This window comes from Ipomoea nil, unplaced genomic scaffold (assembly GCF_001879475.1).
Source record: "Ipomoea nil cultivar Tokyo-kokei standard unplaced genomic scaffold, Asagao_1.1 scaffold1074, whole genome shotgun sequence".
In the NCBI taxonomy this organism is placed as follows: Eukaryota; Viridiplantae; Streptophyta; class Magnoliopsida; order Solanales; family Convolvulaceae; genus Ipomoea; species Ipomoea nil.
The window spans coordinates 2,657,742-2,685,050 of NW_017617502.1; the positions used below are offsets into that span (position 1 = coordinate 2,657,742).

A 27,309-nucleotide genomic window follows, 5' to 3' on the forward strand; every position below is an offset into this window, starting at 1 on the left:
AATAAGACATTTTTTTAAAGTTGTACAAAATAAGAAAAAATTCATTTATCACTTGAGTTTCGTTTCAGGCTCGCAAACGAATTTTTCAAAATGATTGTTTTTGCTAAAATAGAACGAACTCTTATTTATACTAGAAACGCAGGTAGGACATACATTTTGTCATATTTTAACAAATTAAATTTCAAAAAAATTTGTCCTTATTTTATAAACTTTTAGAAAGTGTCATATTCTTATTTCTTCTTCATATCATTACAATTTTTTTTCTTTTTTTTTTTAAAAAAAAAAAAATCTCCAATTTATCATTATACCACCCAAAAACCTCAAGTATAATCCACTTTTATTTTCATTTTCATTAATAACTAACGGTTTCACTTTTTTCTTTTTTTTTTTTGTGTTTTATTTAATTATTCCATTTTGTTGTCGTATAAGATAATGGATCTATCACTTCAGTTTTTGTTTTTGTTATGAAATAATTTGTGCAGGCCCGCTGGGTGTATATATACTAGTTTTTTTATGGGATAATACTTAATGATTATTTTAAATAAGTATTTCAAAGTATATTAATAATATACGAGAGATTGATTATAATTTTTACTAAAATAAATGTTTGTAATATAACTTTGTAATAACTCCAGTCTAAATACTTAGTCTAAAAGCGATAGTCTAAATAAATACTACTTTTGGTTTAAATTTCTTTCTTAATTCCATTTTGGATAGCATTGTCATTATCTTTATCTTCACTACATGTCCTTTTTTTTTTTTTTTTTTTTTTTTTTTGTAGTGTGTTGTCATGCACAATTGGATTACTGGTGGTAGTATAGAGTGATTCATTGTGCAATGAGATTATGGTGTAGGAAGCTTTAGATTTACCTTGTTGTGTATGTGACTGAGATCTTAGTTGTACTATGAACTCCTTATTTTTGGTAATAAAAGTTTTTTCCTTACATGTTTCATGTGTTATGAGATATGTGTCGTAGGTTATCATGTGAAAGTATTGAACAAAATATTAATGTTTATTATATTTGTTCTAAATCAATTAAACCGGTTGAAACCGGAAAAATAACAAAAGAAAAATATAAATGACAAAACTGTACTTACTAAAAATAGGAAAAGTTATGAGAATGACTAAAAATGTCTAAAAAATAATAATATGGATGTTAAATAGCAAAAACGATAGTTAGAACTAAATTTAAAATTGTCACAAAAAATAAGAGACCGCTGGTAGAATTAACTATATATATAATATATACGGAGTAATAGTAAAAGGGTGAAATAAACTCCTTAAGTTGACTACATAGTGTAATTGAGTAAAAATGTCCTTTGTCTTCTTCTTCTTAGAGTAGAAATTTGTCTGGATTTTTCAGCTTAGGATGAGGGTGCCATGGTCGGTAGACGAGTTCAAACGGGAGAAAAAGGAGTGGCGCCGACTCTTCCTCTTCTTAGGGTGAGATTCTACTGATACTGTAGGGAGGCTTATTGTTGCTTACGGCGTTTGGCGGAGGGAACTCACCTGCTCTTCCAACAAGTTTTGCATCTCGTGTACGCAAGCTTGATTTACACAGTCCTCGTAGTTCACCCCAGTACAGCCACCATTACTGCTTGTGTAGGTGTAGCATACATTCCTAATAGTGCATAGCCTCAACTCTGCACGAAAAGATGTAAAAATAAGTTTCTTAAGATCTTATAACTAAATGTATACAACTTTGTCATTTTAGAAGTGCTAGGAAACTATCTAATTCAAACTGGAAATTAAATGTCCTACTGAAATTTCAGGAAATTATTGAACTAAATCGACATAATTAAATATTTGAATAAGCTTCCGTAATCAAAACACTCTCCTATTCTATTCATGTTCATTGATCCACAATTATTCTATTGCATAATTTCATTTCTCAAAACATTTGTATGCATGACATACTTATGCAAACAGCTGCAAGCTCAAGATGGAAAAGAGAAAAAGAACTGAGAAATGAAGGTATCAGACAAGAATGAAAAATATTAGATAAATGAGAAGACATTTAATTCCTTCAAAACTTACTACTCCGAATTCATAAATGAAGAGATATATTACCTCCAAATTTCGGATCATTTCCTGCCCAAATTAAAAAGCATCATTTGGGTGAATCTGTCAAACAGGTGAATGACATACAAACAAGTGACAACAATAAAAGTTGGCAAAGTAAAGAAGCAAGAAAGAAGAAAATTCAAGCAAGAGGGCATAAGAAGCAATGATGCAAAGGAATTAAGGATTCTACTACTTTCCCAACCTGATCATATAAGAAAAATACTGCCGTAGAGAAAATTTTTGATGCCCAACCAACAATAGCAGGGCTAGAATCTGGATCTATATATATCAGAACGCATTCTGCAATTATAAATGCTGACAAACTGATAATAACATCACAATGGTGGAAGTTACCTATTAATCTATTATACAAGGATAATCACAAATAAATATGAATCACCTTTCTCCAAAGAGCATGAATATTGAAAAAGAGTGTCGCTGCTCGGTGTGATTTTTGTTGGGCTGCCCAACCGCGACACCTACTAAGAAATCCACAAGATGAGGGTGGGCAAATTATATTATGCACCGCGGTGCATAATCGATTATGCACCGCGCGTCTTTTTTTTTAAATGAAAATTAACAGTGTTTATTTTCGCCGTTTCGCACCTTTTGCAAAAAGTAACTCTGTTATTCAGTGTCATTTTGTATACACTGCAGTTTCAGTTGAACACAACTACAGTTTCATTTCGATATAACTATAGTTTCATTCGATATTTATAGACTCAAATATGTGAAAATGTTATTTAATTTTATTTTATATACACTATAGTTTCATTAAAACACAACTACATGATCATTTTGATATAATTACAGCTTCATTGTACAATATACACTCAAATATGTGAAATGTTATTCAGTTTCAGTTTATATACATTGCAGTTTCATTTCACTATAACTACAGTATCATTTTGATATAACTGCAGTGTCGGTTTGGATATACTGTAGTGTCAGTTGGTGTTTAATATACCAAACAAACGGACTCCGTTAACTCTAACGGCGGGCCGTTTCTTTACTTAAAGAAACGGCGTCGTTTTTGACCGCGGTGCACATGCACCGCGGTCTATAATATAACGACTGATGAGGGTGGCGGTGGTGTGCCTTTGTTGATGCATATGGTAGTACTATTGCTAATTGTCGGCCATAGCTCGAAACCCTGCAGATCTCCTCATTCTTAGAAGACAAATAACATTTTTACCCTCAAACTTAACGTCTAAATAACCCCGAACTGACGAAAGGACTAATAGTGGAAAGATTTTAATAGTCAAGTGTTACATTGTCCAAATTAAAAGACGATGATCAAATGTGAAAAATCACTATAGTCAAAGGACCTTTGCTAGAATTAACTCCTAGTATAAATAATATATAATTAGGGGTAGAGCCACTATGGGGACAGCTGCTCCCTCCCCCAGCCCATCCCTTTATATATATGTTTGTATATATATACATATATAGCATTAAATGTTATATAAAACATATATTTATGTTAAAATTAAATTTCCTATAGTTTAAGTAGCTTTTTTTTTTTAAAGCAACCAACAATGACATATATTAAAGATAAACTGAAATAGAGTCGGGAGGGATAGAATCCCAATACAAAGTAGTAGACTGAGCAAAAAATGTAGAAGCAAGAGGACGAGTTACTCCCTCCGTCCCTAATTGATTGTCTCATTTGCTTTTTGCACGGTTTTTAATATAATATATAATAAATGTTACTAACTTTTCAATTTTGCCCCTCAAAAATAGGTGTTATTTGCACTACCTCTAGAAATTTGAAAAGTCAAAAGGGTAAATTGGAAAATGTAGAGTGATAGTTATGTTCAATTTTGGAAAGACAACACTATTTTGGGATAAACTAAAAAGGAAAGTAAGACAGGTAAAATTGGACGGAGGGAGTATTAAATTAGCTGATCTAGGAACAAAATTAATAAAGCACTGATTAATATAGGATCTGCAACCGTCAATGGCGTAGTCGACGTATGAACGAAGAGTAACGGCGGCCGCGGACAAGTAGCGCTGACGAATCAAACAGTCTGTGTAGAGCTCTATCATATGCTCTCCTCGATCCCTGAGCCAGGATAATACCTCTTAGCACACTAAAGATTCTGTCATTAGAGGGAAAAAATAGTTCGGGAGATTGCTATTGAAAGCCGCCTTGCAGCTTCCGTCTGTGTCGAATAAAACAGCTCCTACCGTGGCTTTGTTGGTCGAAGGATGAAAGCCGGCGTCGAAGAAGCATTTCCGCATGGGGGTAGTAGCGCGACCTGGGCCAGTCTCCTCCGGAATCATCTTCGGGCTGCTTCGCGAATGGACGGAGCGCCATGCATGCAGCGCGGCAGTGGCAGTAGCAACAAGCTTATTTCGCGACGGGAGGAAAACATCCCAAACTGCGTCGTTTCTCGCCTTCCAAATGTAATATAAAAGGGCAGTTGTCAACATGATATCATCCGTGTCTAAAACATTCATAGCTTCATCAAACCAAATGTGAAAAATATTTGCAACAATATTGGAGATGGAAAGGTGGGATTCACGCCATATGGAATTAGCAAAACCACACAATATTAAAGCATGCATGGTATCTTCATGATAGAGACCACACATGGCACATGTTGGATCATGGTAGTTTAAGTAAATTAATTGGTTGAACTCTAAATTTGATGTTAAAAGGCCTATATCATAGGTTTAAATCTCATTAGCAACACTTTTCCTTATCCCTTCTAATTTATTTTATCTCTTTCATTTTTTCACAAGATAAATTAAATATTTTTAGTCTACTTTTTATGAATCATTTAATTAACAAATTAAATGCTTTTTTAGTCTATTTTTTATGAATCATTTAATTATTGTAGTATATGATGGTTTTATTGAGACCGGGCCCACCATAAACCGGGTATAGAAATATAGAACGGGGTAGACAAAGAATAGTTTTATTACCCGGGACGCTAGGCCCAAAATATTACGTACAAAGCTCGAGGTACATGCCCAGAATGACGGTCCAAATACAAAGATACCCAAGGAATGGAATAGGGCCCAAAATAATAACTAAACAAGCTAAGGGAACTAATAAATGAAATAAAACTAAATATGTTACCGATAGCACTCGAACCCTGGTGTGCCAGCAAGGGGTTGAAGACTCAGACCAATGGACTGGGAGGGGTTTGGTGAGCCAAGGGGTGCTTTTAAAATGGAGGGAAGGGCACCTATTTATACTGTTGAAGGATTCACGAATGGTTGACAAATGGACGACATCTGGCAGCCTTCATTCTGGACCACACATGTGTCCCCCGTGCCACTACCTTGCTTCCAGCACACTCCCATGCATAAGTGGAGCTTCCTGCTCTTAAATATACATGATCTTGATTGGCTTGGTGGTTTGGGACTCGTACTATTATGCTTGAGGTCGTGGGTTCGATATCTCCTAGTAATAATTCTAATAATATTTTGCTCCAAGCCAATCATTATTGTGTGGACCATGGTCCACACAAGTTGTGTGAACCATATTTTGTCTACTGTAAAATAATGTACATTCAGTAAAAAAAAATAATGTACATTTAATACAAAAATAATGTACATTGTATTCAGGAGATGTACATTATTTTTGTTCTGAGTGTACATTATATTGTATAATGTACATTCAGTACAAAAATAATGTACATTTAGTACATTAAAAATGTATTTTTGTTATGGTCCACATAACATTGTGTGGACCACGGTCCACACAATAATTTGACGCTCCAAGCTTCCTTCTTTCCTTAACCCAATAGAATTCCATTATTCTTACTGGGTCAACACCTCACCCATAAAGATGGACACCCCGCTTTAGCGGTTGGACCAAACTTTCCCAATAAAATGGACCCCCAAGATCCCATATCCCCATCACAAGTCCCCCACTTTCTTTAGGCATCTAGATGCCTGAAGGAAGTATAATTCAATACCACCACCTTCTCCCTTTTCCAAACTCAAATTCTCGTTCCCAAATTTTCCAGATACTTGTCGTTCCCCCACCATCGTACGCTGCTGCCACACGCCATCCTCGCCACTGCTACGCGTCATGCCATTACCGCGCGCCTCTGCCGCACACCGCACGTCGCATTGCCTGCTTCATCACCTAGTTTCGAGAGGTCAAGGTGACCCCTCCATGTTGTGCTTCTTGAATGTTTCTTGTATTGGACATTTTCCTCGCTACTTAGTACTCGACTTCATTTGAATATTCACTGGATGTCTTTGCTGCTTCACATTGTTCTCCCTTGCTGCTTTGTTATGCGCTATTGATTTCTCCATGTTGTACCTGCTACTTTTTAATGCTTTCGCCATAGCCTTCACCCCCTTTGGAGGGAGGGATTACCTTTCGCTTGGTGGGCTGAGCGCCCTCTCAAACTTGTATACTGCATGCCACAAAAATGCCCGCGGACTGCCTACCCTGCCATGCAAGCCCGCGCATGTGGGTTGCGATAACCCACATGCCCTAACCACCAGAATGCACACAGACTGCCTACCCTGCCATGCAAGTCCGCGCATGTGGGTTGCGATAACCCACATGCCCCAGCTACCAAAATGCATGCGGACTGCCTACCCTGCCATGCAAGTCAGTGCATGTGGGTTGCGATACCCATATGCCCTAGCCACCAAACTGCATGCGGACTGCCTAGTCCGGGAAGTCCACACATGTGGGTTGCGATAACCCACACGCCCCAGCCTCCAAAATACATGCGGACTGCCTAGCCCGTCAAGTCCGCACATGTGGGTTGCGATAACCCACATGCCCCAGCCACCAAAATGCATGCAGACTGCTTACCCTAACATGAAAATCCGCGCATGTGGGCTGCGATAGCCCACATACCCCAGCCACCAATTGTACACGGACTGCCTACCCTGCGTTGCAAGTCCGGTACTCGATCATCCGAATGGTCGTAAGGCCAGCATGCATAGCACATAGGAGCACATAGTTTGGGAAAATAGTTGAGGTGGCCATAGGCCAAGCATGCATATCACATAGGAGCACGTAATTGAGGTGGTCGTAGGCTAAGCATAGCACATAGGAACACATAGTTGAGGTGGCTGTAGGTCAAGCATACATAGCACATAGGAGCACATAGTTTGGGAAAATAAACATAATCTTTACTGAACTAAGTGTAAAAGTGTACTCACCAGGGTAGCGTCTCAATATCCTAAGTGTGTTACCTCGTAGGGTAGCTCATCTTGCGAATCAGTCATTTGGGCGTACCTCAGAATCTTGCTAAGACAAATAGAGACTATAAACACGGGCTAATCGTAGCGGTCCCCACAAACGGCGTCAATGATGGTTTTATAGAGACCGCGTCCACCATAAACCAGGTATAGAAATATAGAACGGAGGGTAGGCAAAGAATAACTTTATTACCCGGGACGCTAGGCCCAAAATAGTACGTACAAAGCCCGAGGTACATACCCAGAATGGCGGCCCAAGGAATGGAATAGGGCCCAAAATAATAACTAAACAAGCTAAGGGAACTAATAAATGAAATAAAACTAAATATGTTACCGATAGGGCTCGAACCCTGGTGTGCTAGCAGAGGGTTGAAGACTCAGATCAATGGACTGGAAGGGGTTTGGTGAGCCAAGGGATGCCTTTAAAAGGGAGGGAAGGACGCCTATTTATACTGTTGAGGGAGTCACGGATGGTTGACAAATGGACAGCATCTGACAGCCATCATTCTGGACCACACACGTGTCCCCCCATTACCTTGCTTCCGGCGCACTCCCATGCATAAGTGAAGTCTGCCTATTACAAATTTGCTATAAAGTATTACATTTATATTTTATATATACTATAAAATATTATTTATATCTTACAATTTTACTATGTAATTGCATTTTATTTATGCAAATTGTCTATTGTAGTTTTCCTATAAAGTACTACTTTTTGTTATAAAGTATTATATATAAGCCTTAAAGTATTTTTATATCTTCAATATTGTTATGTTATTACTTTAATTTATTTAAGGCAAAATGTGCATTACATTTATACTATAAAGTATTATGGCGTATATATAAGGCTTAAAGTATTGACCATATATGCAATTATGTTATGTTATTACTTTATTTCCGACAAACTGTCTATTACAATTTTGCTATAAATCACTATATTTATGTTATAAACTATTATAGATAAGACTTAAATCTTAACTATAATAGAGTTAATACCCAAAATAGTCCCTCGACTATGTCGTAATTACCAATTTAGTCCTCGACTATCATTCTTACCCAATTAAGTCCTCAACTATACGATTTTTACCCAATTTAGTCCTTTGTCAATTTGACTATTTGTTGACTGTCAAAAGTGGAAATAAAGTTGTAATTTTACAAGTTTTCTTCTTCCTCCTCATTTAGCAGCGCCAAACCATGTAGCAATAAGCTCCGGTTAGGTTCTAAACCTGTCAGTATCGAAGTAGTGGTTATGCATCGGATAGCCCATGAATTTGATTTTCAACAATTTTTTGACGATCGAAATCTGATCGGAGTGTATTGCTGCATGGTTTGGCGCTGCTAAATGGAGAGGAAGGAGAAATCTTGTAAAATTATAATTTTATCCCGACTTTTGACAGTCAACAAACAGTCAAATTAATACAGATGACTAAATTGGGTAAGAATTGTATAGTTGAAGACTAAATTGGGTAAGAATTGTATAGTTGAGGACTTAATTGAGTAAAAGTTACATAGTTGAGGACTTAATTGGGTAAGAATGGTAGTTGAGGACCAAATTGGTAATTATGGCATAGTTGAGGGACCATTTTGGGTATTAACTCACTATAATATAGCCATATGGTTTGGTGAGCAATTATTGTTACACTTATTATTTTGGTGAGCAATTATTGTTACAATTATTATCTCTATTCTTATTATTATTGTATTCTTTAATTTTTTAGATCTTGTATATTATTATTTAGAAAATGGTGATGATGATTAATAGTCATTTGTATTTATAAATAATTATTTGGTCTTTAAAGGTCAATTGTATGTTGTTACATCTAGAGTTAGAAATCTCAAAGATCTAAAAATTTTGATCCATGCTAACTCTGAAAATTGTAATTCAATTACTATTGTAGTTTACTAAGTTCTTACAAATTTGTAATATTAAATACTATGTACTAAATTTTTAATATAGTTTAAGATTTGTAGTAATCACCCACCTTAAATATCAATTCTTATTTTAATTGTAAATATATTTATGTTCATAATTTAATCATAGCAATTCACACATAATTATTAAATAACAAAATTTTTATATATGAATAAACCTCATATAGGGTATATTTTTATAACATATTTCCCGTGCATAGCACGGGACAAATACTAGTTATTTATTATATCAGCAACTCTGTTATGCTATTACTTTATTTCTTGCAAATTCTTTATTGGATTTTTGCTATAAAGTATTACAATATATCTATGATATGCATAAAGTATTATATATAAAACATAAAGTATTGATTATGTCACCAATTATGTTATTATGAGCCATTTTTATTATATCTGACCTGTCTCACAGATTGAGATCCGTGAGACGGTCTCACAAGACACTGGCTATTTCGGCATTGACAAAAAAAATTGTGAGATAGTCACATTGATCCTTCTCCGTGATATTGGTTGGGTTGTAGACAACTAGGTGAGATGCTCAATGTTGGTACACTTTGTAAGAATTACAATTTCAGTTATAAATATTACAACACTAATCATTAGTAACAATCAATTTTACCCTAAATAGTATCATAATATCACATATATGTATTACAATACCCTAATATGTATTACAGTATATGTATGAACAGATACTATAATGTAATAGAGCTAGTAGCATGCAAAAAAAAAAAAAAAAAGTATTACAATATCTATCATAAATACTGATTTTTTTATAATAAGTATTACAATTTTTTAATAAACAACATTTTACATATAAGTATTACATTATTTATATTAGAATTACACTTTTTAAGTATTACAATTTTAGTTATAAGTTTATTGCAATGTTTATTATTAGTAACAATTATTTACCCTAAATAGTATTACAATTTTACATATAATTATTACAATATCTATTATAAGTAACCTTAGTTTATTTATTTCAAATTGGTATTAAATTTGTTAGAATAAGTATTAAATAACTATTTTAGATTTGATCATATCTGTGAGATGGCATCACACAAGTGTGACTCTACTCTTGCCATTTAGTGTGATTTGATTATATTTTTCTGTTGAAGGTATTACGTAGCACGAAATTGTGGTTTAGAGCAGTTATGCGCATAATGGCTTGATGGCATGCACGAATAATGGATAGCAGTCCAAAGTTGTGCATATATACTCAGCATCGTGCATATACGACGGCGCTAATTAAGTTACACACTAACCATTTGAGATTCATCATATAATGTGGTGTATAAATTAAACATAGAAGGTAGAAGCCTAGCAAGCTGTGTGTGTATTACTATCATATTACAAGCTAAGAGAGAATCAATTGGGATTGAAGATAGATATATAATGAGGTTGTTGGGTGCGGCGGTGGTGATAAGCGTGGCGGTGGCGGTGGCTATTAGCGCCGCTGCCGCCGACGTCTCGTTCGATGCCAACTACTTTGTTGACTGGGGGAACAATCATGTCACATCCTCTGACCAAGGAAGAGAAATTCAACTTTTAATGGATAAATCTTCTGGTCAATTAATTCCCTTTCTTCTCTCTGTTAGCTAAGCGTGCGTGTGTATATATATATATATATATATCGAAAGACTGTGAGACTCAACATGAATGCACATAAGCTACTATAAAAATGCGCATAGACTAGAGTGCCTGTGATTTTACCCTTTGTCCTACATGAGTGAACACAGTGCGTGTGATTTTACCCTTTGTCCTACATGAGTGCACACAGTGCGTGTGATTTTACCCTTTGTCCTACATGAGTGCACACACAATCTAGTTCATGTGCATTTCCATAATAGATTGATGTGTCTTACAGCCTCATGGGAAGATTTTATCTCACTGAAACATTAGCATATATATATATATATATATATATATATATATATATATAAAGGGTGGGAATGAATGAGGTGCGGTGGGGAGAGGGCAGCCGCCCCACGGTATACAATCCGGCCTTGGATGTTATGCCATGTGAGAATGGACCCTATACATACACTGCTGGAAATTATGAAATTTTCAACCACTTGAATGTGATCTTAAATCAAGTCGAAAGTCTTGTTCCGACTAATTTTGGTATCCGAAAAAATCTTTGTTGCTATTTCTGACTATTTTTTGCTTTCAGCTTGATTTAAGATCACTTTCAGGTGGTCGGAAATTTCATAATTTCCAACAGTGATAAAGGGTGTGGGGAGGGGCAGCTGCCCCACGATAGTCGGTAGACGTTTCACCTTTGAATATTATGCCATGTGAGAATGGAATTTGTAATTTAATATTAAATTTAAGAATCATATAAGTTTTTACTAGATATGGACGTATAATGCATGCATGTATATTCAGTAATTAATTTAATTTGTTGATTGCATATATATATATATATATATATATATATATATATATATATATATATATATATATATATAGGGTCTGGCTTTGCATCAAAGTCCAGTTATGGATCGGGGTGTTTCGAAATAAGGATGAAGGTACCAGGTCATGACACTGCTGGAGTGGTTACCAGTTTTTATGTACGTAAGCTAGCTATCTCAAATTTAATATACAAGCTATATATATATATATATATATATATATATATATATATATATATATAGCACTGTTGTGTGAGCTTGCTAATTAACTTTACAATCAAACATTACAAAATGTTCCAATTAGGAAATTATAAAATGCACAACCAGACATCACAAATTGCACAATCTAAATGTAATTATAGAATTGTAAGCTAGTTTGCGGATGCATAATTACTTATCCGCGAATGCACAATTTGCATGCAGCTAACTTCAAATACTGAAGATAGGCACGACGAGCTGGATTTCGAGTTCTTGGGAAACCGAGAGAGGAAACCAGTTACGTTGCAGACTAACATCATGGCTGAGGGTGTGGGGAATAGAGAGCAAAGGATTTATCTCTGGTTTGATCCCGCCGCTGATTTTCATTCCTACAAAATCCTCTGGAACCAACACCAAATTGTGTAAGCAAGCTTAATTAGCTAGCTAGCTAGCTTCTGTAGGTCTTAAATCTGATCTGAAGAACTTGCATGCATGCATGCATGCAGATTTTACGTGGACAACATCCCAATCAGAGTGTTCAAGAACAAGGAGAACATTGGAGTTAGGTACCCATCATTTCACGCATTGCAGATTAAGGGAAGCTTATGGAACGCCGAAAGCTGGGCAACCGATGGGGGCAAAGCCAAGATCAACTGGTCACAAGCGCCATTCAAAGCTGAGTTTCAAGGATTCAACGTCGATGGCTGCACCGCCGATCCAAAATCAAACGATATTAATCGCTGCTTTTCACGTGGCGCCTATTGGTGGAACTCTAAGAAGTTGTGGTCATTGAATCGTGAAGAGCGAGTACAGTACCTGAAAGTGAGGAGAAATTTCATGCACTACGATTACTGTGCCGATCTGCCTAGGTTTCCTACCCTTCCTCCAGAATGCAAGAGGCATTAATTAATAATAATGTAATATTATTATTAGCTTCACTTCACTAATATATAATTAAACATCATCTTAGCTTGTAATAGCCAACATCTCTATCTCATCCATCTAATAAACATTTCAAGTACTCCCCTACTTATATTTATTCACATTCCTATTACATCTTTCTTCCCATCCATTCTTGTATCACATATATACTAGGGTAGGCTTCGTTAAGAGACGAACCACTATAAAAATTTTCTTTCTCTTCTATTATATTTTTGAATACCATCAAGATCAACCTAACGTTTTGAACAACCAAACTTAACGTGCAAACAACATCTAAAAGAGTTAAAACAATCATTTCCATTGTGCATTAAAACTCTGAACGTATTGTTAAACTTGCCCCATGGGTAGACTTAGCGTTGGCAAAAATTTTTACAAAATCTCAGCGAGTCTATTCACCCCTCTAGACTCGCTCCTAACCCTTATCGGGACCAACAAGTATGAAGTTGATTGTTGTTTTTGCACTCAAAGCATTGAGTTGGTTCTTGTAAAAATATGATGCTATCTTAGCTTGTTTTTTTTGAAGTAAAAGGGATGAACTTGTAAACTTGATCATTATGTATATTTTGTAATATTATGAAACTTGTTTGGTGTAATATTATTATGGTATTTGCACAATTGTGTATTTTTTTTTTTTTTAATTTGCAGGCTTGCAGCTTTAGGAAAATTGTGATGAATAGCTATTGGGCAATTGTGATGAGTTTTATGAATTTTTTTGAGTTCCAAAACCATATTTAACACCAAATATTTGTAATAATATTATAACATTATTATAATATAATAAAATATGTAATTATAATAATGTATTTTATAAATTCTTAATACATTTATTATCATTATTATTGTGTAGGGGCACTTAGGTCTTTACACTTATTATTCCTTACAATTATATTTCAAATCCAACCAAACAATTGAATCAATATTCCCGTAATTTCTTTTCCACCAACCAAACAATGAAATCATTTTTCTAGTAATTGCTTTTCCAAGAAATTTCAATTCCATTCTCCTTCAATTATTTTCCACGAACCAAACACTCCCTAAAAGTTTTAGACTTTGGACATTAAAATTATTATTGAATATTTTAAAATGTAAATTAGTATTTATGTATTTAATTATTTTTATAGTGTATAAGTAGTACAACCTAACAACTTAAGAACAAAAATATAATAAACAAACAAACAAAAGAGGCGGGGGCGAGTTGGCAGGTTAGCCTGCAAACCTGGGTCGAGGCCAGCATATCCCAAGCCTGCCAAGGAGCATGCCACCCAGTTGACCTGTTTTGATAGCTCTATTAGCATGTCTCTAGTTCAATTCCCCTTGTGGCAACTTCTTGAGATAAACAACATCAAACTTTTGCAACAAGTAAATAATTGAACTAGGAAGTTCTCGATTAATGAGATCAAGTCTAGTGCAAGTCTCTCCTAAAAGAAGTAGAGAGATAGGTTGTCCGATCCTTTCATGATCTCTCTCCAATTCCTTTGCACTCTTCAATTTTTCCATGTTCTCGATTTTTTTTTTATCATATCATTTGCTCTTTTTTTTTTTTTTAATATGCCTTTCTTGCTTACTCATCTCTTTTGTTTTCTTCATAACTCTCTTTTTCCTTTGAGTTCTCCAAAGCAGTGCTAGATTTTTTCTCTTTGGGAGAATAAGTCCTACATCAGCAACTTACCAAATAAACGGCAAAATTACTTTGATTGATATTTTAAGTATGTGAAATTTAATTATTATTTTTTCATATATTACATGAATTTCTTACGAATGGAATTGCCAAAGTGACTGGGGTGTAATAGGATGGGGCCTACCGGGTAAGATTGCAAACGGTTGACAGATTTGACATTTCTTCACGTACTCCAAGCAGTCAGCCTTGATGCAGTGTCAGTAGTATCCTTGCAAGATTACTTTCGTGACGAGTGTTTTTTCACCCTGGTGAGCAGCGCAAGTACCCTCAAGCATTTTTGACATCACGTGCTCAGCTTCCACCTTGTGAGACACCTCAACAACGGCCCCCCAAAAGACAATTTAAACAACTTGCCCTCTATCATCCGATAGGAGGGGGCCATTGTTACCACCTTCGTATCCGGGCTGGATCATTCGGAGTAACCCCTCTAGTTTTATACAGGATCATTTCATACATCTATTCGTCTTGTGTTGGAAGGATGGCTAGCACCTCGTCCTTCTTGATACTGGGGCTATATCGACTTCTATTATCTAGGCGATTCTCAAAATGTACTCTAAATGTTCATCTATCTGCTGCGTTAGGCGAGATAGGAGGTCTGCTTCTGCATTCTCCGTTCTCGGAATCTGCTGTAGTTCCCACTGTTCCAACTCTGCGAGCAATTATTTTACTATCTCTTTGTATTGTCTCATTCTACTTTCCCTGGTTTTGAATAGATCGTTGACTTGCCCTACTACCAACCGGGAGTCGGATCTGAACCTCAGGCGGCACGCTGATAATGCTTTCGCGAGTTTTAATCTGCAAATTAAGGCCTCATATTCCGCCTCATTATTGGACAATTGGAAATTGAAACGGAACGTCCAATAAATTTTGAACCCTTCGGGTGATACCAAGACTATATCTCCTTCGCAGCCTTTTCCACTAAAGGCCCCATCGGTGAACATTTCCCATTCCCGCAGGGGTATCCTCTGTCCTTCCATTATTTCCCCCGAACCTTCTTGAGTCGTGCATTCCACTATGAAGTCAGCTAGGACCTGCCATTTGATGGCCGTTCGGGGTCTATACTCGAGGCTGTACTAGGTGAGCTCGATGACCCATTTTACCATTCGCCCAGATGATACTGGATTCCTCATGACCAAGCCGAGAGGCTGATCCATCAGCACCACCATGTGGTGGGCTTGGAAATAATACACCAATTTCTTGACTGTCAGTATTAACGTGTATACTATTTTCTCCAGAGGGGTGTACCTCAATTATACATCGTGCAGGGCCTAATTGACGTAATAAATGGGCTTCTGGATGCCGGCCTCCTCTCTCAAGAGAACCGAGCTAACAATCGCCGAAGTTACCCCAGATAGACATACAGAATTTCCCCTTCTCTAGTTTTGATAATACGGGAGCCGAGGATAGATAATATTTGAAATGGTCGAACGCTTCCTGGCATTCAGCAGTCCATGTGAAGCCCTCCCTCCTTTTCATAACCTGGAAAATTTAGGGACTTCTCCACCAATTTAGATATAAAATGACTTAGAGCCGCTAACCTTCAGTTCAATCTTTGTATGTCTTTGACTTATGTAGGGTGTTGCATGTTCAGGATGTTATGGGCTTTCTCGGGGTTAAGTTCTATCCCCCTATGAGTTACCATGAAGCCCAAGAACTTTCCTTCTTTTATTGCAAAGGTGCACTTCTTTGGGTTCAGACGTAGGTTGTGTCATTTCATGATTTCGAAACATCGCGCCAAGTATTTTGGATGGGTTTTTGCTTCTCTGCTTTTGATGAGCATGTCATCGACATACACGTTCATTATATTGCCCAGCAAATCCCTTAATAACTCACTACCATTCAGGTGAAGGTAGCTCCTGAATTTTTCAACCCAAAAGCCATCACCCGATAGCAATAGACTCCATCCAGGGTCATAAAGGCTGTTTTTTCCTTATCCTCCTCTGCCATAAAAAACTGGTGGTAGCCCTTGAAGGCGTCCATAAAACTCAAGAGTTCACACCCAGCTGTTTCGTCTACTAGCTAATCAGTGCGTGGCAGCGGGAACGGATCCTTGGGGCATGCTTTGTTTAGGTCTGTATAATCGACGCACATTCGCCACGCTGGGGGGTTTTGGGGCCAAAACTACATTAGCCAACCATTATGGGTACATTGCATCCCTTATATGGCCGATGGACAACGTCTCAACCTCCTTCTTTATGAATGCCCTTCGCTCGGTAGACAGATATCGGCGTTTCTGCTTAACGGGCCTATATGTGGGATCCACCACCAATCGGTGTGTGATTATTGACCGATCCACTCCTGGCATATTATCCTTAGGTCCCCAAGCAAGCACTATCGCGTATTTTCTTAATACCTGAATAATCTCCTCACGAAGATCTTCTGTGAGACCCCTTCCTATCTTTACCTTCCGGTCCAGGTAGGAGGGGTCCAACGCTATTTCTTCCCATTACAGAGTTGGCTCTAGGCCCTTTCACAATTGTTCCTTTTCCATTCCCTTTTCCACGCCATTTATGGGTAACTATTCATCCCCCATTCTCCGGCAGGCTTTCCGATAACATTCACGAGCTAATTGTTGGTCTTCGCGAACTGTACTAACCCCCGTAGAAGTGTGGAATTTCAGACATAGGTGTTCCATCGACAAGATTCCCCCCACGTCTACTAACCCTGGCCTTCCTAGGATGATATTGTGAGCGCAAGCTATCCTGGCAACCACAAAGTCCATTTATATTTCTCTCACGTTTGGGGGGGACAACTAGTTCCACGGGTAATCATATGGTCCCTTCAATTTCAACAGTGTCCCCGGTGAATCCAATGAGTGGAGTCTTAACTGGCTGGAGTTGGTCTTAGGCTAATCTCAGTTTCACGAATACATCGTGGTACAACACATTAACACTGCTCCATGTGTCTACTAGGACTCGCTTCATTAGTGTTCCGCTTACCCTCATTGATATAACCATGGTACACTAGGACTCACTTCATTAGTGTTCCGCTTACCCTCATTGATATAACCATGGCGTCTTGGGACGAAACCTCCCTGCTTGGAAGGTTGCTATCCGAAAAGGTGATGTTTTCCCGTCGTTGCCTTTTTGGGATAAGTGTCTCTCCTCTATCGACCCCACATACTCTTTCTCGACTCCCGAAGAAGACCATCCTCCAAAAATCACATTTATTTTTCCTTTGTCCCCGGCTTCATTCACAAGTCTATCCCTAGGGGATTTGGGAGATTAGGACGTCAAGTTGTTTCTCTCTTCTACACATTCCCAAGGTACATCCTGTTCCAGTTGATTAAACTCCCTAGTTGCCCCGATTGGATGAGGGCTTCTATCTCCTTCCTCTAGGCTTAGCACTCATATGTACTGTGTCCGTATCGACAGTGAAACCGACAATATTTTTCCGATTAGAGGTCGAAACGTCTCGACTGTGCTAGTTAAAGACCTTGACTACCTGACATTCCTTAGCGTACGCAAGGATTTCGCTAGGACGTGCTTTGAGGGGGTGAGGGGGACTACGAATGGGGCTCTCATGGCAAGATAGGGTGCTCATGGAGGAGGTACCATGTGAATTCCGATCAGGTTCTGGAGGCCGGTATCTGGCACGGCTTTTCCTCTCCATACGGAATTGTTATCTACCTATGGGCTCGCCCCCTCTTTCTTAATTGGTTCCTCGGCTCAGGGTTTCTTCCCCGTTCCCCTTAAGCCGGTTTGCTTCCTCTACATCTGTGTATTTGTTCGCCTTCGCCATAAGAGCGGCATAAGTGCTCGAGGGTTTACGTCTTAGACTTTTATAGGGCTCCCTAGCCCTTAGAGCATCTACGAACATAACGATGGTTGATTTATCATCTATGTCCTCTACTTCCGCCTCTTCTGCTCGCCAACGGACTAAGAATCCTATTAAAGATTCCCCTACGCCTTGTTTCACGGTGGTGAGATATATAAAGTGTTTTCAACCCTGCTTACCTCTCATGAAGTGGGTAATAAATTTCACAGCCAGGTCGTTGAAAGAGTCAACGGTGTTACCCTTCAAGAGTGTGAACCACCGTTAGGCTTGCCCAAACAAGGTTGAAAAGAAGGCTCTGTACATCACGACCTCTAAGGACCCCATTAGCATCATGATGCCCTGATAGACCATGATATGTTCTTGTGAGTCACCCAAGCCGTCAAATTATTTGACACTTGGGGGCTTGAAATTGTAAGGGAGGGGCTCTCTCACGATTCTCCGAGTGAAAGGTGGGGTTACCGTTATCTTAGCCTCTTAGGCGTTTTCGCAAGATCGTCATGCTCTTTCCATTGGAATAACTTAGTGATTTTAGCATCTATCTTTTTCGCCCAGCCATCGGAAGGGGCAACCTTCGTTTGAGAGCGGCACGCGCACCTACTACGAGATCCTTCTGCCATCAGGGTGCGGTATGTGATTTCGCTTTCGGATTCATTGGCAGGTCGGGGAACCTTCTCAAGAATTCTATTTCCCCATTCAGATCCTCGATCCAGGGGGGCTGGGGGAGCCATCTTGCCTCCATGCTAAGCACGACTTGGGGCGAGCCTTGCCTCACGCCAGAGTTGCCAAGGAACAGGGACGCGGGATTTCGCTTTAGGGGCCCACCTATAACGTTGGCGACCCCGTGATATGTAGGGGCGACCTCTACCATCGGCGGGGTAGAGTAGACCCTCTTGGTTCCTCTATTGGCCCTTGCGATACGGGCTAGAGCACCCCCAGTTCTGAGGGGAGTGGGACTCGCCTCTCTAGATTCTACACCTGCCCACCGGCCCCGCGGGGTGAAGATCTGCTCTGTGATCCGGCCATTTTGGTGACTTGGGCTTACACGAGAATAGATAGAGACTAGGAACGTACGCTATTCGTAACGATCCCCACATATAGTGCCAATGATGGTTTTATCAGTACCGGGGTCCATTATAAATCGGGTAAAAAAATATAAAATGGGGGTAGGAAAATAATAATCTTATTATCGGGGCTTGAGGCCCAATAAAATGTATACAAAAGCCCAAGAATGGCGGCCCAGTGAATAAATAAATAAATAAATAAACTAATTAAAGGACTAATAAATAAATAAAATAAACTAACTATGTTACCATCAGAACTTTAACCTAGGTATACCAACAAGAGGGAGGAGACTAGAACACTGTACCAGAAGAGTAACTATGTCTTATATGGACCAGACACCCTCCTTTTATACTGTCAGTAGCCATCCCAGGCCTGTACGTCAACCATAGCCAGACACGCGTCCCATGCAGTCCTATCTATCAACTACTTCAACCGCCCTATCCAGCCACTAAAGGCCGCGCGACATCTCAGCCAAACCCCTTGCGGACCATCCGCAAAGGGCACGCACTATCGGAGGGCGGCTGTCACGCCCTTCGCATGCCCAGTCGCCTCGAGTGGTGGCAAGTCCACCAGCCACCCCGAGCGACTGGACACGCCACCAGGGCGCCGAGGGGTCTTTTCTTCTACCTTGCACCCTTCTTTCTTGGGCCTTGCTTTGCACCGCATAATTCCCAATAACCCCATCAATATTGTACATGCCTTGTCTTCCACCTTGCACCCTTCCTTCCTAGGCCTTGCCTTGCACTGCATAATTCTCAATAACCCCATCAATATTGTACATTGAGTAGACAATATAATCTACGGAGTACTTTTAGTATATTAACACCCCGACATAAAGAATCTATACACTTTATTAACACCCCGGCACAAAGAATCTATACATTTTAGACATAAATAATAATTCACAGTGCCGTTGTCGAGATGATTCAAACCTTAGTCTCTTCTCACAAATATTGTCTATTGAATCAGTGAGCTAAGTACGTGTGACAATGAGTCGAATTTGAAAATAACTAAACGGATGGATATTGTATCTGTTACCATGCCTACTAGGCTATTACGCATAAAGAGCAATCAATTTTGGGCGTGAGGAATAACCGACCCGTTTGTAAATTGTTAGTGAGATGCTCATATGGAACAAGCAGAATAAAATCTCTGCAAAACCACATCGAGCTCTCTCGTCCCCAACCCTGCGGTCACCCTCTCACCGGAATCACCATTTCTGCGATCATCGCTTGCATCTATCTGTATTATTATATTATTTATAATATATTCGCTACCTTCAGATATAGGGTTAGGGTTTCAAGCTAGGAATTGAGTGTTCTTCTAACTACTATTCGGGTCGCTTCATAAATAATCTGTACAATGTACGCTGATCGAGTGGAGGCTGGAGCGAGGGTCTCAGTAAGGGACAGGCTCAACGGCAACGCAGTCGGTGGTTCTGCTCGCAGGCGACAGATCACTGGCAAGAGGTTCCTCTCTCTCTCTCTCTTTCTCTCCCTCCAAGACGCTTATCTCCCTCACCCCCTGTATGTATGTATGTATGTATGTATGTATGTATGTATGTGGCGTTTAAGGATGCATGACTGGAGAAATTCTGCATGTAGAAATAGTTGCCTTACAATCCAGCTCTTTTCTCCAGTTGAAAGTTTCGAAATTTGAATGTTTAAATGGTTTTTATTTATTAGAAAGTTCTCTTTTGCTGCTTCTGATATTAATTTGAGTTATAATCCATTGTATTAGCATTTAGCCTGGGGTCTATGATGTGAGGGAGTGGTTACCTTAAAATGGATTTCGTAAATGGATACTCTGAGATTTTCTTTTCTGTTAGTGTAACTTCTTTTTATAATCTATTTTAGAGAAAGAGAGAGAGAAAAAACAAAAAAAAAAACAAAAAAAGTGCAATGGTTTTATTCTTTCTTTCAGCAGACAGCTTAAGAAAGTTGTTGGTGCAGACTCAGGGAAGACGATGACAAATGGGAGCATGACCTATATGAGCCTGATGAACCTCAAATATCAAGTATGTGCTGATGAGAAACTGTTTTGTTCTATTAGAAGATTCTCCTATTGAATGTATTAGGAATGATTTTTGTTTTTGCTTTTCCTGCCGTGGATAAGCTTTTGCTATTATCATTGCACAGGTCGCAAACTTGGTGTAAAGGACCTTCGTCTTAAGCTGCAGAAAAGAAGTAATCAAGAAACTTCACAAAGTCTGAACAGATCCGTGTCAAGAGGTATGAGGGATCTACGGGAAAAGCTCTCTGGTACAATGTATTCTGAAGCAGGAGAGGTCAATCCATCTAAACCAAAGACAAATCCAGCACCTGAGGTCAGTAAACCTGTTAGGAAAAGTGTCATTGCTGAAGCTCCTGTATTGGAAACAAAGAAAGTTGCCAGCACAATTTCTAAGAAGAAGAGTCAGCAGAAGGCAAGAATATTCTTTTGTTATAATTTTTTAATATTATTAATGTGAATATTTGTCCTCCAATGAATGTTGTTTAATGATATGATTTTTTAATAACATAATAATATAATGCTTATGTTTTCTCCTGAAATTCACTGTCAAATTTTATGAACTTAATTACTTAAATTTTAATGTGCTGTTCACCACTTCACCTGTTTGTGAAATGGTCTGAATTTTAGGATAAACTGTTTACATGTCAATGTTGCCTGGAGCAGTGTCCCATCACTACTGATTGGTTGTACTGCCATGTACCTTTCAGCATTATTGAATTTTCATAGATTTTCTTTAACTTTTGTGTCCTATTTCTTTATCTACCACATAATTTACGAGTTTTTCTCCAGAAAAGGCTAACTAAGTGTTTAATGCTCCTCTTAGACTTTTAAAATTTTAGATATGGAGTATCTTTTTATGGAAAACTACATGTTAACTGTATGTTGTGACCTGCAGTGTTGTGTTCTAGTAATACTAACAAAAGCTAAATGTATATTATCCAATGAAAAACTTGTTGTATAGTGCTATTGCTGAACTTTTTTTTTTCTTGAGAATTATACCTATGGTGACAACTCAATCCCTAAGTTTTGGGCGTATCTAAGTTTGGCCCCTTAATTTTTACGGAAATGGTGCTTTTGGTCCCTAACGTTAGGGATCCATACAGTGTTAAATTTAAGGGGCTAATAAGCAAATTCCTTACCATGGTCAACGCTTATTGTGTACTGGAAATGTTTTCCTTGTCCAATTACACAATTACAATCACTAGGAGCCCCTAGGTCTAGGGGATTTTACCCTTAGGTAGACATTAGTCGGCCGGCTGACTAGGCGGTCTAGGCGCCTAAGTCAGCCAAACTTGGCTCCCGAGTCGTCCAACTCGACCAAGTGTTTTATTTTTTTTGGTGTGCAATGTGTACACCTTCTGTGTTTTTCTTATTATTACTACTCGCCCAACTAGTGCCTAGCACCTTCTACATCATTGATTACAATAACTCTTTCCCAAAATTGAAGAGCGCTAAAACCCTAACCCTCAAAACACTTATGTGAGTGTGTATTTAGGCGAATTCCTCCTGGTCATCGGCTTGTTTGGAGAAGATAAAGATGACTTCAAGAACATTGTTGGGCACAAACAGACCTCCATACTATAAGTGTTGTAGTAATTTTTACATTCTATTGAGCACCAAGAACAAAGATGAGGAGGCAAATCATTGATAGAACGACGGTGGCGAAAAGCACGAAGAGGATGGCGAATGAGTTTTCATACCAAATTTGGTGTTGGCTATCGTCAAAATGTCGTCGTGTGGGTTAAATGAAAATCACAGAGCCATCCTGTGCGGGGGATGTGTGGGGGCAATAGCATATCTGTAAGCATTCATGGTGGAATTGTGTTGGGAAGTGTTATGTTCTTTGCAGAATGTTTTCGTCAATGGGCGAGAAGTGAGGGTCATGGTTGAAGCGGGATTGTCTATGGTGAATGTAGATTGTAAAGTAGGAAGTTGAGATAGAGTGTAATGAGTGCGAGGAGTTTTCTGGAGTCCCCGGCTCCCTGGTTTTGTTTAAAACTTTAGTGCTTGTCTTTATTCCTCTATCAGAAGTCCTTTACTAATAGTAAAGAATTACATATTAAGCAAAGTTCAAAAGGAAGGAAAATATTGTCTTCTTAAAATAAATCTACTAACAAAGGAAGTAAATAAATTATCTTGATTTGTTTCCTTAGTTTGCTGATTGCGTATCCCATGTGATCTCGACGACGGCGCTGGTATGACTTTCCAAAGAGAACGCATCAGGAAGACATTGAAGTTTAGGATCAGCGATGTTGTGTTTTGAGTTTGGTAACAAAAGTACTTAAGTTAGGGACCAAAGGTGCCACTTGGGTCAAAACTAAGGGGCCAAATGTAGATACGCCCAAAACTTAAGGACTAAATCATCACCACGTGTACAACTCAGAGATTAAAGGTGCTATATCACCTTTCTCTCTCTCATATAATTTATAAAAATCTGACCCAGGCAGAATGTATATGCCATGTAGTGCTATTGCTGAAATTATGTTTATTCTTTCATTCATATAATTGATAAAAATCTGGTCTAGGCTGAATGTATGTCTTCCAACAAATAATGTGTTATGTGGTACTATTGCTGAAATTCCGTTTATTTTCTTTCATATAATTTCTGTGAACCTGAATCTTATGCAGGGTGAATCAGTGGGTAGTTTTCTGCAGTCCCTAGGTCTTGAAAAATATGAAATTACATTTCAAGCTGAAGAAGTATGTAATTTTCTCACTCTCATTTCCAATGTAGTATCAAGCAGTTAGCTGTAGAAAATTAACCAAAACATTTGCTTCTTGCAGGTTGATATGGCTGCCCTTGTACACATGACAGATGAAGATCTCAAGGCAATGGGAATACCAATGGTAAAATTAGACTCGATATTTTGTGAATATTTTGCTTGCACCAGAGTTTTTTCTATTTTTAATGAATATTCTTAACAAGGACACCTGTGTAAAAGTAATCTAAGCTAGACTATTGAATGATGATCAGCCAATGGTTCCATAAAAAAGAACTGGAAATTTTGAACCACCACATTTATATTTAGATGTCTGACAAAATATGGGAGTACTTGGTTATACCATCTTGCTATAGTGGTTAGAATTTTATAAATTTTGAGAATCAGTGTGGAGTTGGTAGGGTAAGAAGTGAGAACTTGATAGATTTGCTAATACTGGTAAAATTTTACCTAACTATTTCCTTTGCAAAATTCAAAATGTGAAAATCTTTTTTTTCAGAATTATTCATACTGCCCAAATGTTTCTTTAAGCATGTTTTTCAGTCAAATCTTGACCACATGGAAGGATATTATTTGACTTTGGCCTTGTTTGGTAATATAGTTAGCGTATCAGTTAATTTTAGCTTATTTGACCACTATTAACTGTTTGACTTGGTTAAACAACCAATACAAGTGTTTGATTAATTAGCTTTTTGTAACAGCTTATTGCTCGTTTAAATTCAAAAAGCTACTCAAAGTAGCTTTTTCGATCAGTTTTTTGAGAAAGTCATTTTGCATGTTATCAGCTATAAGCTAACAACCAATTTACCAAACATCTTTCTACAATCAGTTAATGCTATCAACTAGTCAAACCCACTAACACAATCAGCTAACAACTATTTACCAAGCACCCTCCAAAACACACTACATCAATAAGGTGCACAACATTCAAGTTCACTTGTAAGACATTCTAGTGGCAGGCATCAGCATTCCTCACTGTAAAAATTGAACTTTCTATGTGCTCCAATGAACTGCTGCAAAATTTGATAATTCCGTTGTTTCAGGGTCCAAGGAAGAAGATACTTCTGGCATTGGAGTCTAAACGCTGAGAGTTGCAGTTAGTAAGTAACTAGGTTTACCGGGTTGTATGGTGCACCAGTTTTGTTTTCTGTAACTGTACAAGTACCTTTTCTGGGATCATTGGAAGTGGTCTCCATGAACAACCATTTTAGCAAGGATAACCTCATCAACTGGGAAATTTTTATTTATTTAGTCTATTTTTTTAGCATTTTGTCACTTTTATAGCTTTATTGTGTAAGCAGCAGGATGTTAAATGTTATTCGCTTACTGTGTACAATAGGCTCCATTTTGGCTATATAGTAAGTACCGGGTGAGGGGTTTTGGATTTGGTTCAGTTTTTTTTTTTTTTTTTTTTTTTTTTTTTTTTTTTTTTTTTTTTTTTTTTCGCTTTTGGTTTGGTATTTCAGTATTAAAAAAAAATGATATCATTCTATTTAACATTATAGTTTGGTTTGGTTTGGTTCGGTTTGAAAAAGTTTAGTTTCGGTTCGGAATTAGTTTGGTTTGGTTTAAGAACCCAAGTTTTTAACATTTCTTAAACATTATATAACAAAATAGCAATTCAAAATTTAACACACTTCAGTTAGCTCACATGAAATGTTTTATTGACAAGATGAATAATCATCTATTTGTATAGTTAATATTTGGAAAATGAGTGTAGTTAATTTTTGGACACAATCTGTCAAGCAAAATATATTTTCAGTGCACTGAAATATTATCTTCCAGTGTATTGAAAATTAAAATTAGAATGATGTTGAAGCACATTAATTTCATATAAACATGAAACAAAGAAAAAATATTGAATAACTCAAATTAGAGTCAATTGTGAGGCAAAGAACAATTGTGGCAAACAATAAGAATGCCAATTAAAAAACAAGCATAAAGAAATCATATTTAAAAGAGATACCAGTGAAAATAGACTGAAAAGCAGGCAACAAAGAATTTGGATTTACTTCTTTTATTATTATTATTATTATTATTATTATTATTATTTAAAAAAATGTATTTCGGTTTGATTTTTTACCGAACTGTTTGGTTTGATTCTTTCTTTTTTACCGAATTAGTTCGATTCGGTTCAGTTGAGAATATCGAACCGAATTGCCCACCTAAGGCTCTAATAAGGACGCCCTATGTTGTTCTGGGCAAATTATGCTCTGGACCCGTATCCACATTGAATTGTGGACACTGGCCCAAAACGACGTCGTTTTTTAAAAAAAACGCGTCATTTAGTTAAAAAAAAAAAAAAAAAAAAAAAAAATCGCGCGTGTTTTGCCGTTAACGGCGTTATTTTTTTTTTTTTGATTATGAATGTACAGTTATGCCGTTATGAATGTACAGTTATGCAATTATGAAATTATGAACACAGAGCTCTAACATTATGAACTTACAATTATGAACATATATAGTGACAAAATTATGACCATGGAGCTTTAAAATTGTGAATATAGAGCTTCGAAGATTATGAATGTACAGTTATAGAGTTATGAATCTACAGTTATGGAGTTATGAATCTACAATTATGAGATTATGAATCTACAGTTATGGAATTATGAATGTACAGTTATTGATCGAATTATGAACAAAGAGCTCTAACATTATGAACTTATAATTATGAACATATAGTGATAAAATTATGAACATAGAGCTCTAAAATTGTGAACATAGAGCTTCGAAAATTATGAATGTACAATTATGGAGTTATGAATGTACAATTATGAAGTTATGAATGTACAGTTATAGAGTTATGAATGTACAGTTATAGAGTTATGAACGTACAGTTATGGAGTTATGAATGTATAGTTATTAACATATAGTAATAAAATTATGAACATATACTTCTATAACAAAGTGATCTGAAATTTAAAAAAAAAAAAAAAAAAAAAAAAAAAAAAAAAAAAAAAAAAAAAAGAGATAACAGTGCCTAACGGCACTGTTACCCGTGTCCAGCAAGCATGCTGGACACGGGTCCAAGGCATAACGATTGGTTGTTCTGCACCTTGATTTTGTAAACAAAAATTGGGGTATTCTTTCCGTTCCCATTCAAGACAAGATTCTTGACTTGGATAAACTTATACAGAGTAATAGAGTTGAACATGAACAAAAGTGGATAATTGAACATATTACAATTTTTTTATTTTTTTTGCATCGAACATATTACAAAATTTAATTGAGACTCTTTTATACGGAGTAGCTTTTTATCTGAGACAGGCGGATTGGGTCATGATAAAAATATGTTGAAAAATGTAACATTAATCATGAATAAAT

General features: G+C 37.4%; 2 protein-coding genes and 1 long non-coding RNA gene across 3 annotated transcripts; 2 read left to right on the forward strand and 1 right to left on the reverse strand.

Moving 5' to 3' along the window:
- The first annotated feature begins 10,518 nt into the window (after positions 1 to 10,518).
- LOC109182682 (xyloglucan endotransglucosylase/hydrolase protein 2-like) lies at positions 10,519 to 12,826 on the forward strand. The gene is made up of 4 exons (XM_019332833.1): positions 10,519 to 10,748; positions 11,654 to 11,754; positions 12,019 to 12,215; positions 12,300 to 12,826. Exons 1-4 carry the CDS (start codon positions 10,577 to 10,579, stop codon positions 12,697 to 12,699), a joined length of 870 nt encoding a protein of 289 aa, XP_019188378.1. The 5' UTR covers positions 10,519 to 10,576; the 3' UTR covers positions 12,700 to 12,826.
- Positions 12,827 to 20,332: 7,506 nt separating this feature from the next.
- LOC109182750 (ankyrin repeat and SAM domain-containing protein 6-like) lies at positions 20,333 to 25,318 on the forward strand. Its single transcript, XM_019332928.1, has 6 exons — positions 20,333 to 20,721; positions 21,205 to 21,269; positions 21,391 to 21,677; positions 23,894 to 23,965; positions 24,050 to 24,112; positions 25,029 to 25,318. The coding sequence occupies exons 1-6, from the start codon at positions 20,615 to 20,617 to the stop codon at positions 25,071 to 25,073; spliced, it is 639 nt and encodes a 212-aa protein (XP_019188473.1). The 5' UTR covers positions 20,333 to 20,614; the 3' UTR covers positions 25,074 to 25,318.
- Positions 24,479 to 25,022, reverse strand: LOC109182751. Its single transcript, XR_002054404.1, has 2 exons — positions 24,876 to 25,022; positions 24,479 to 24,562 (listed from the first exon to the last, which is right to left on the reverse strand). It is a non-coding gene; the product is annotated as an uncharacterized LOC109182751 (long non-coding RNA).
- Positions 25,319 to 27,309: the final 1,991 nt, after the last annotated feature.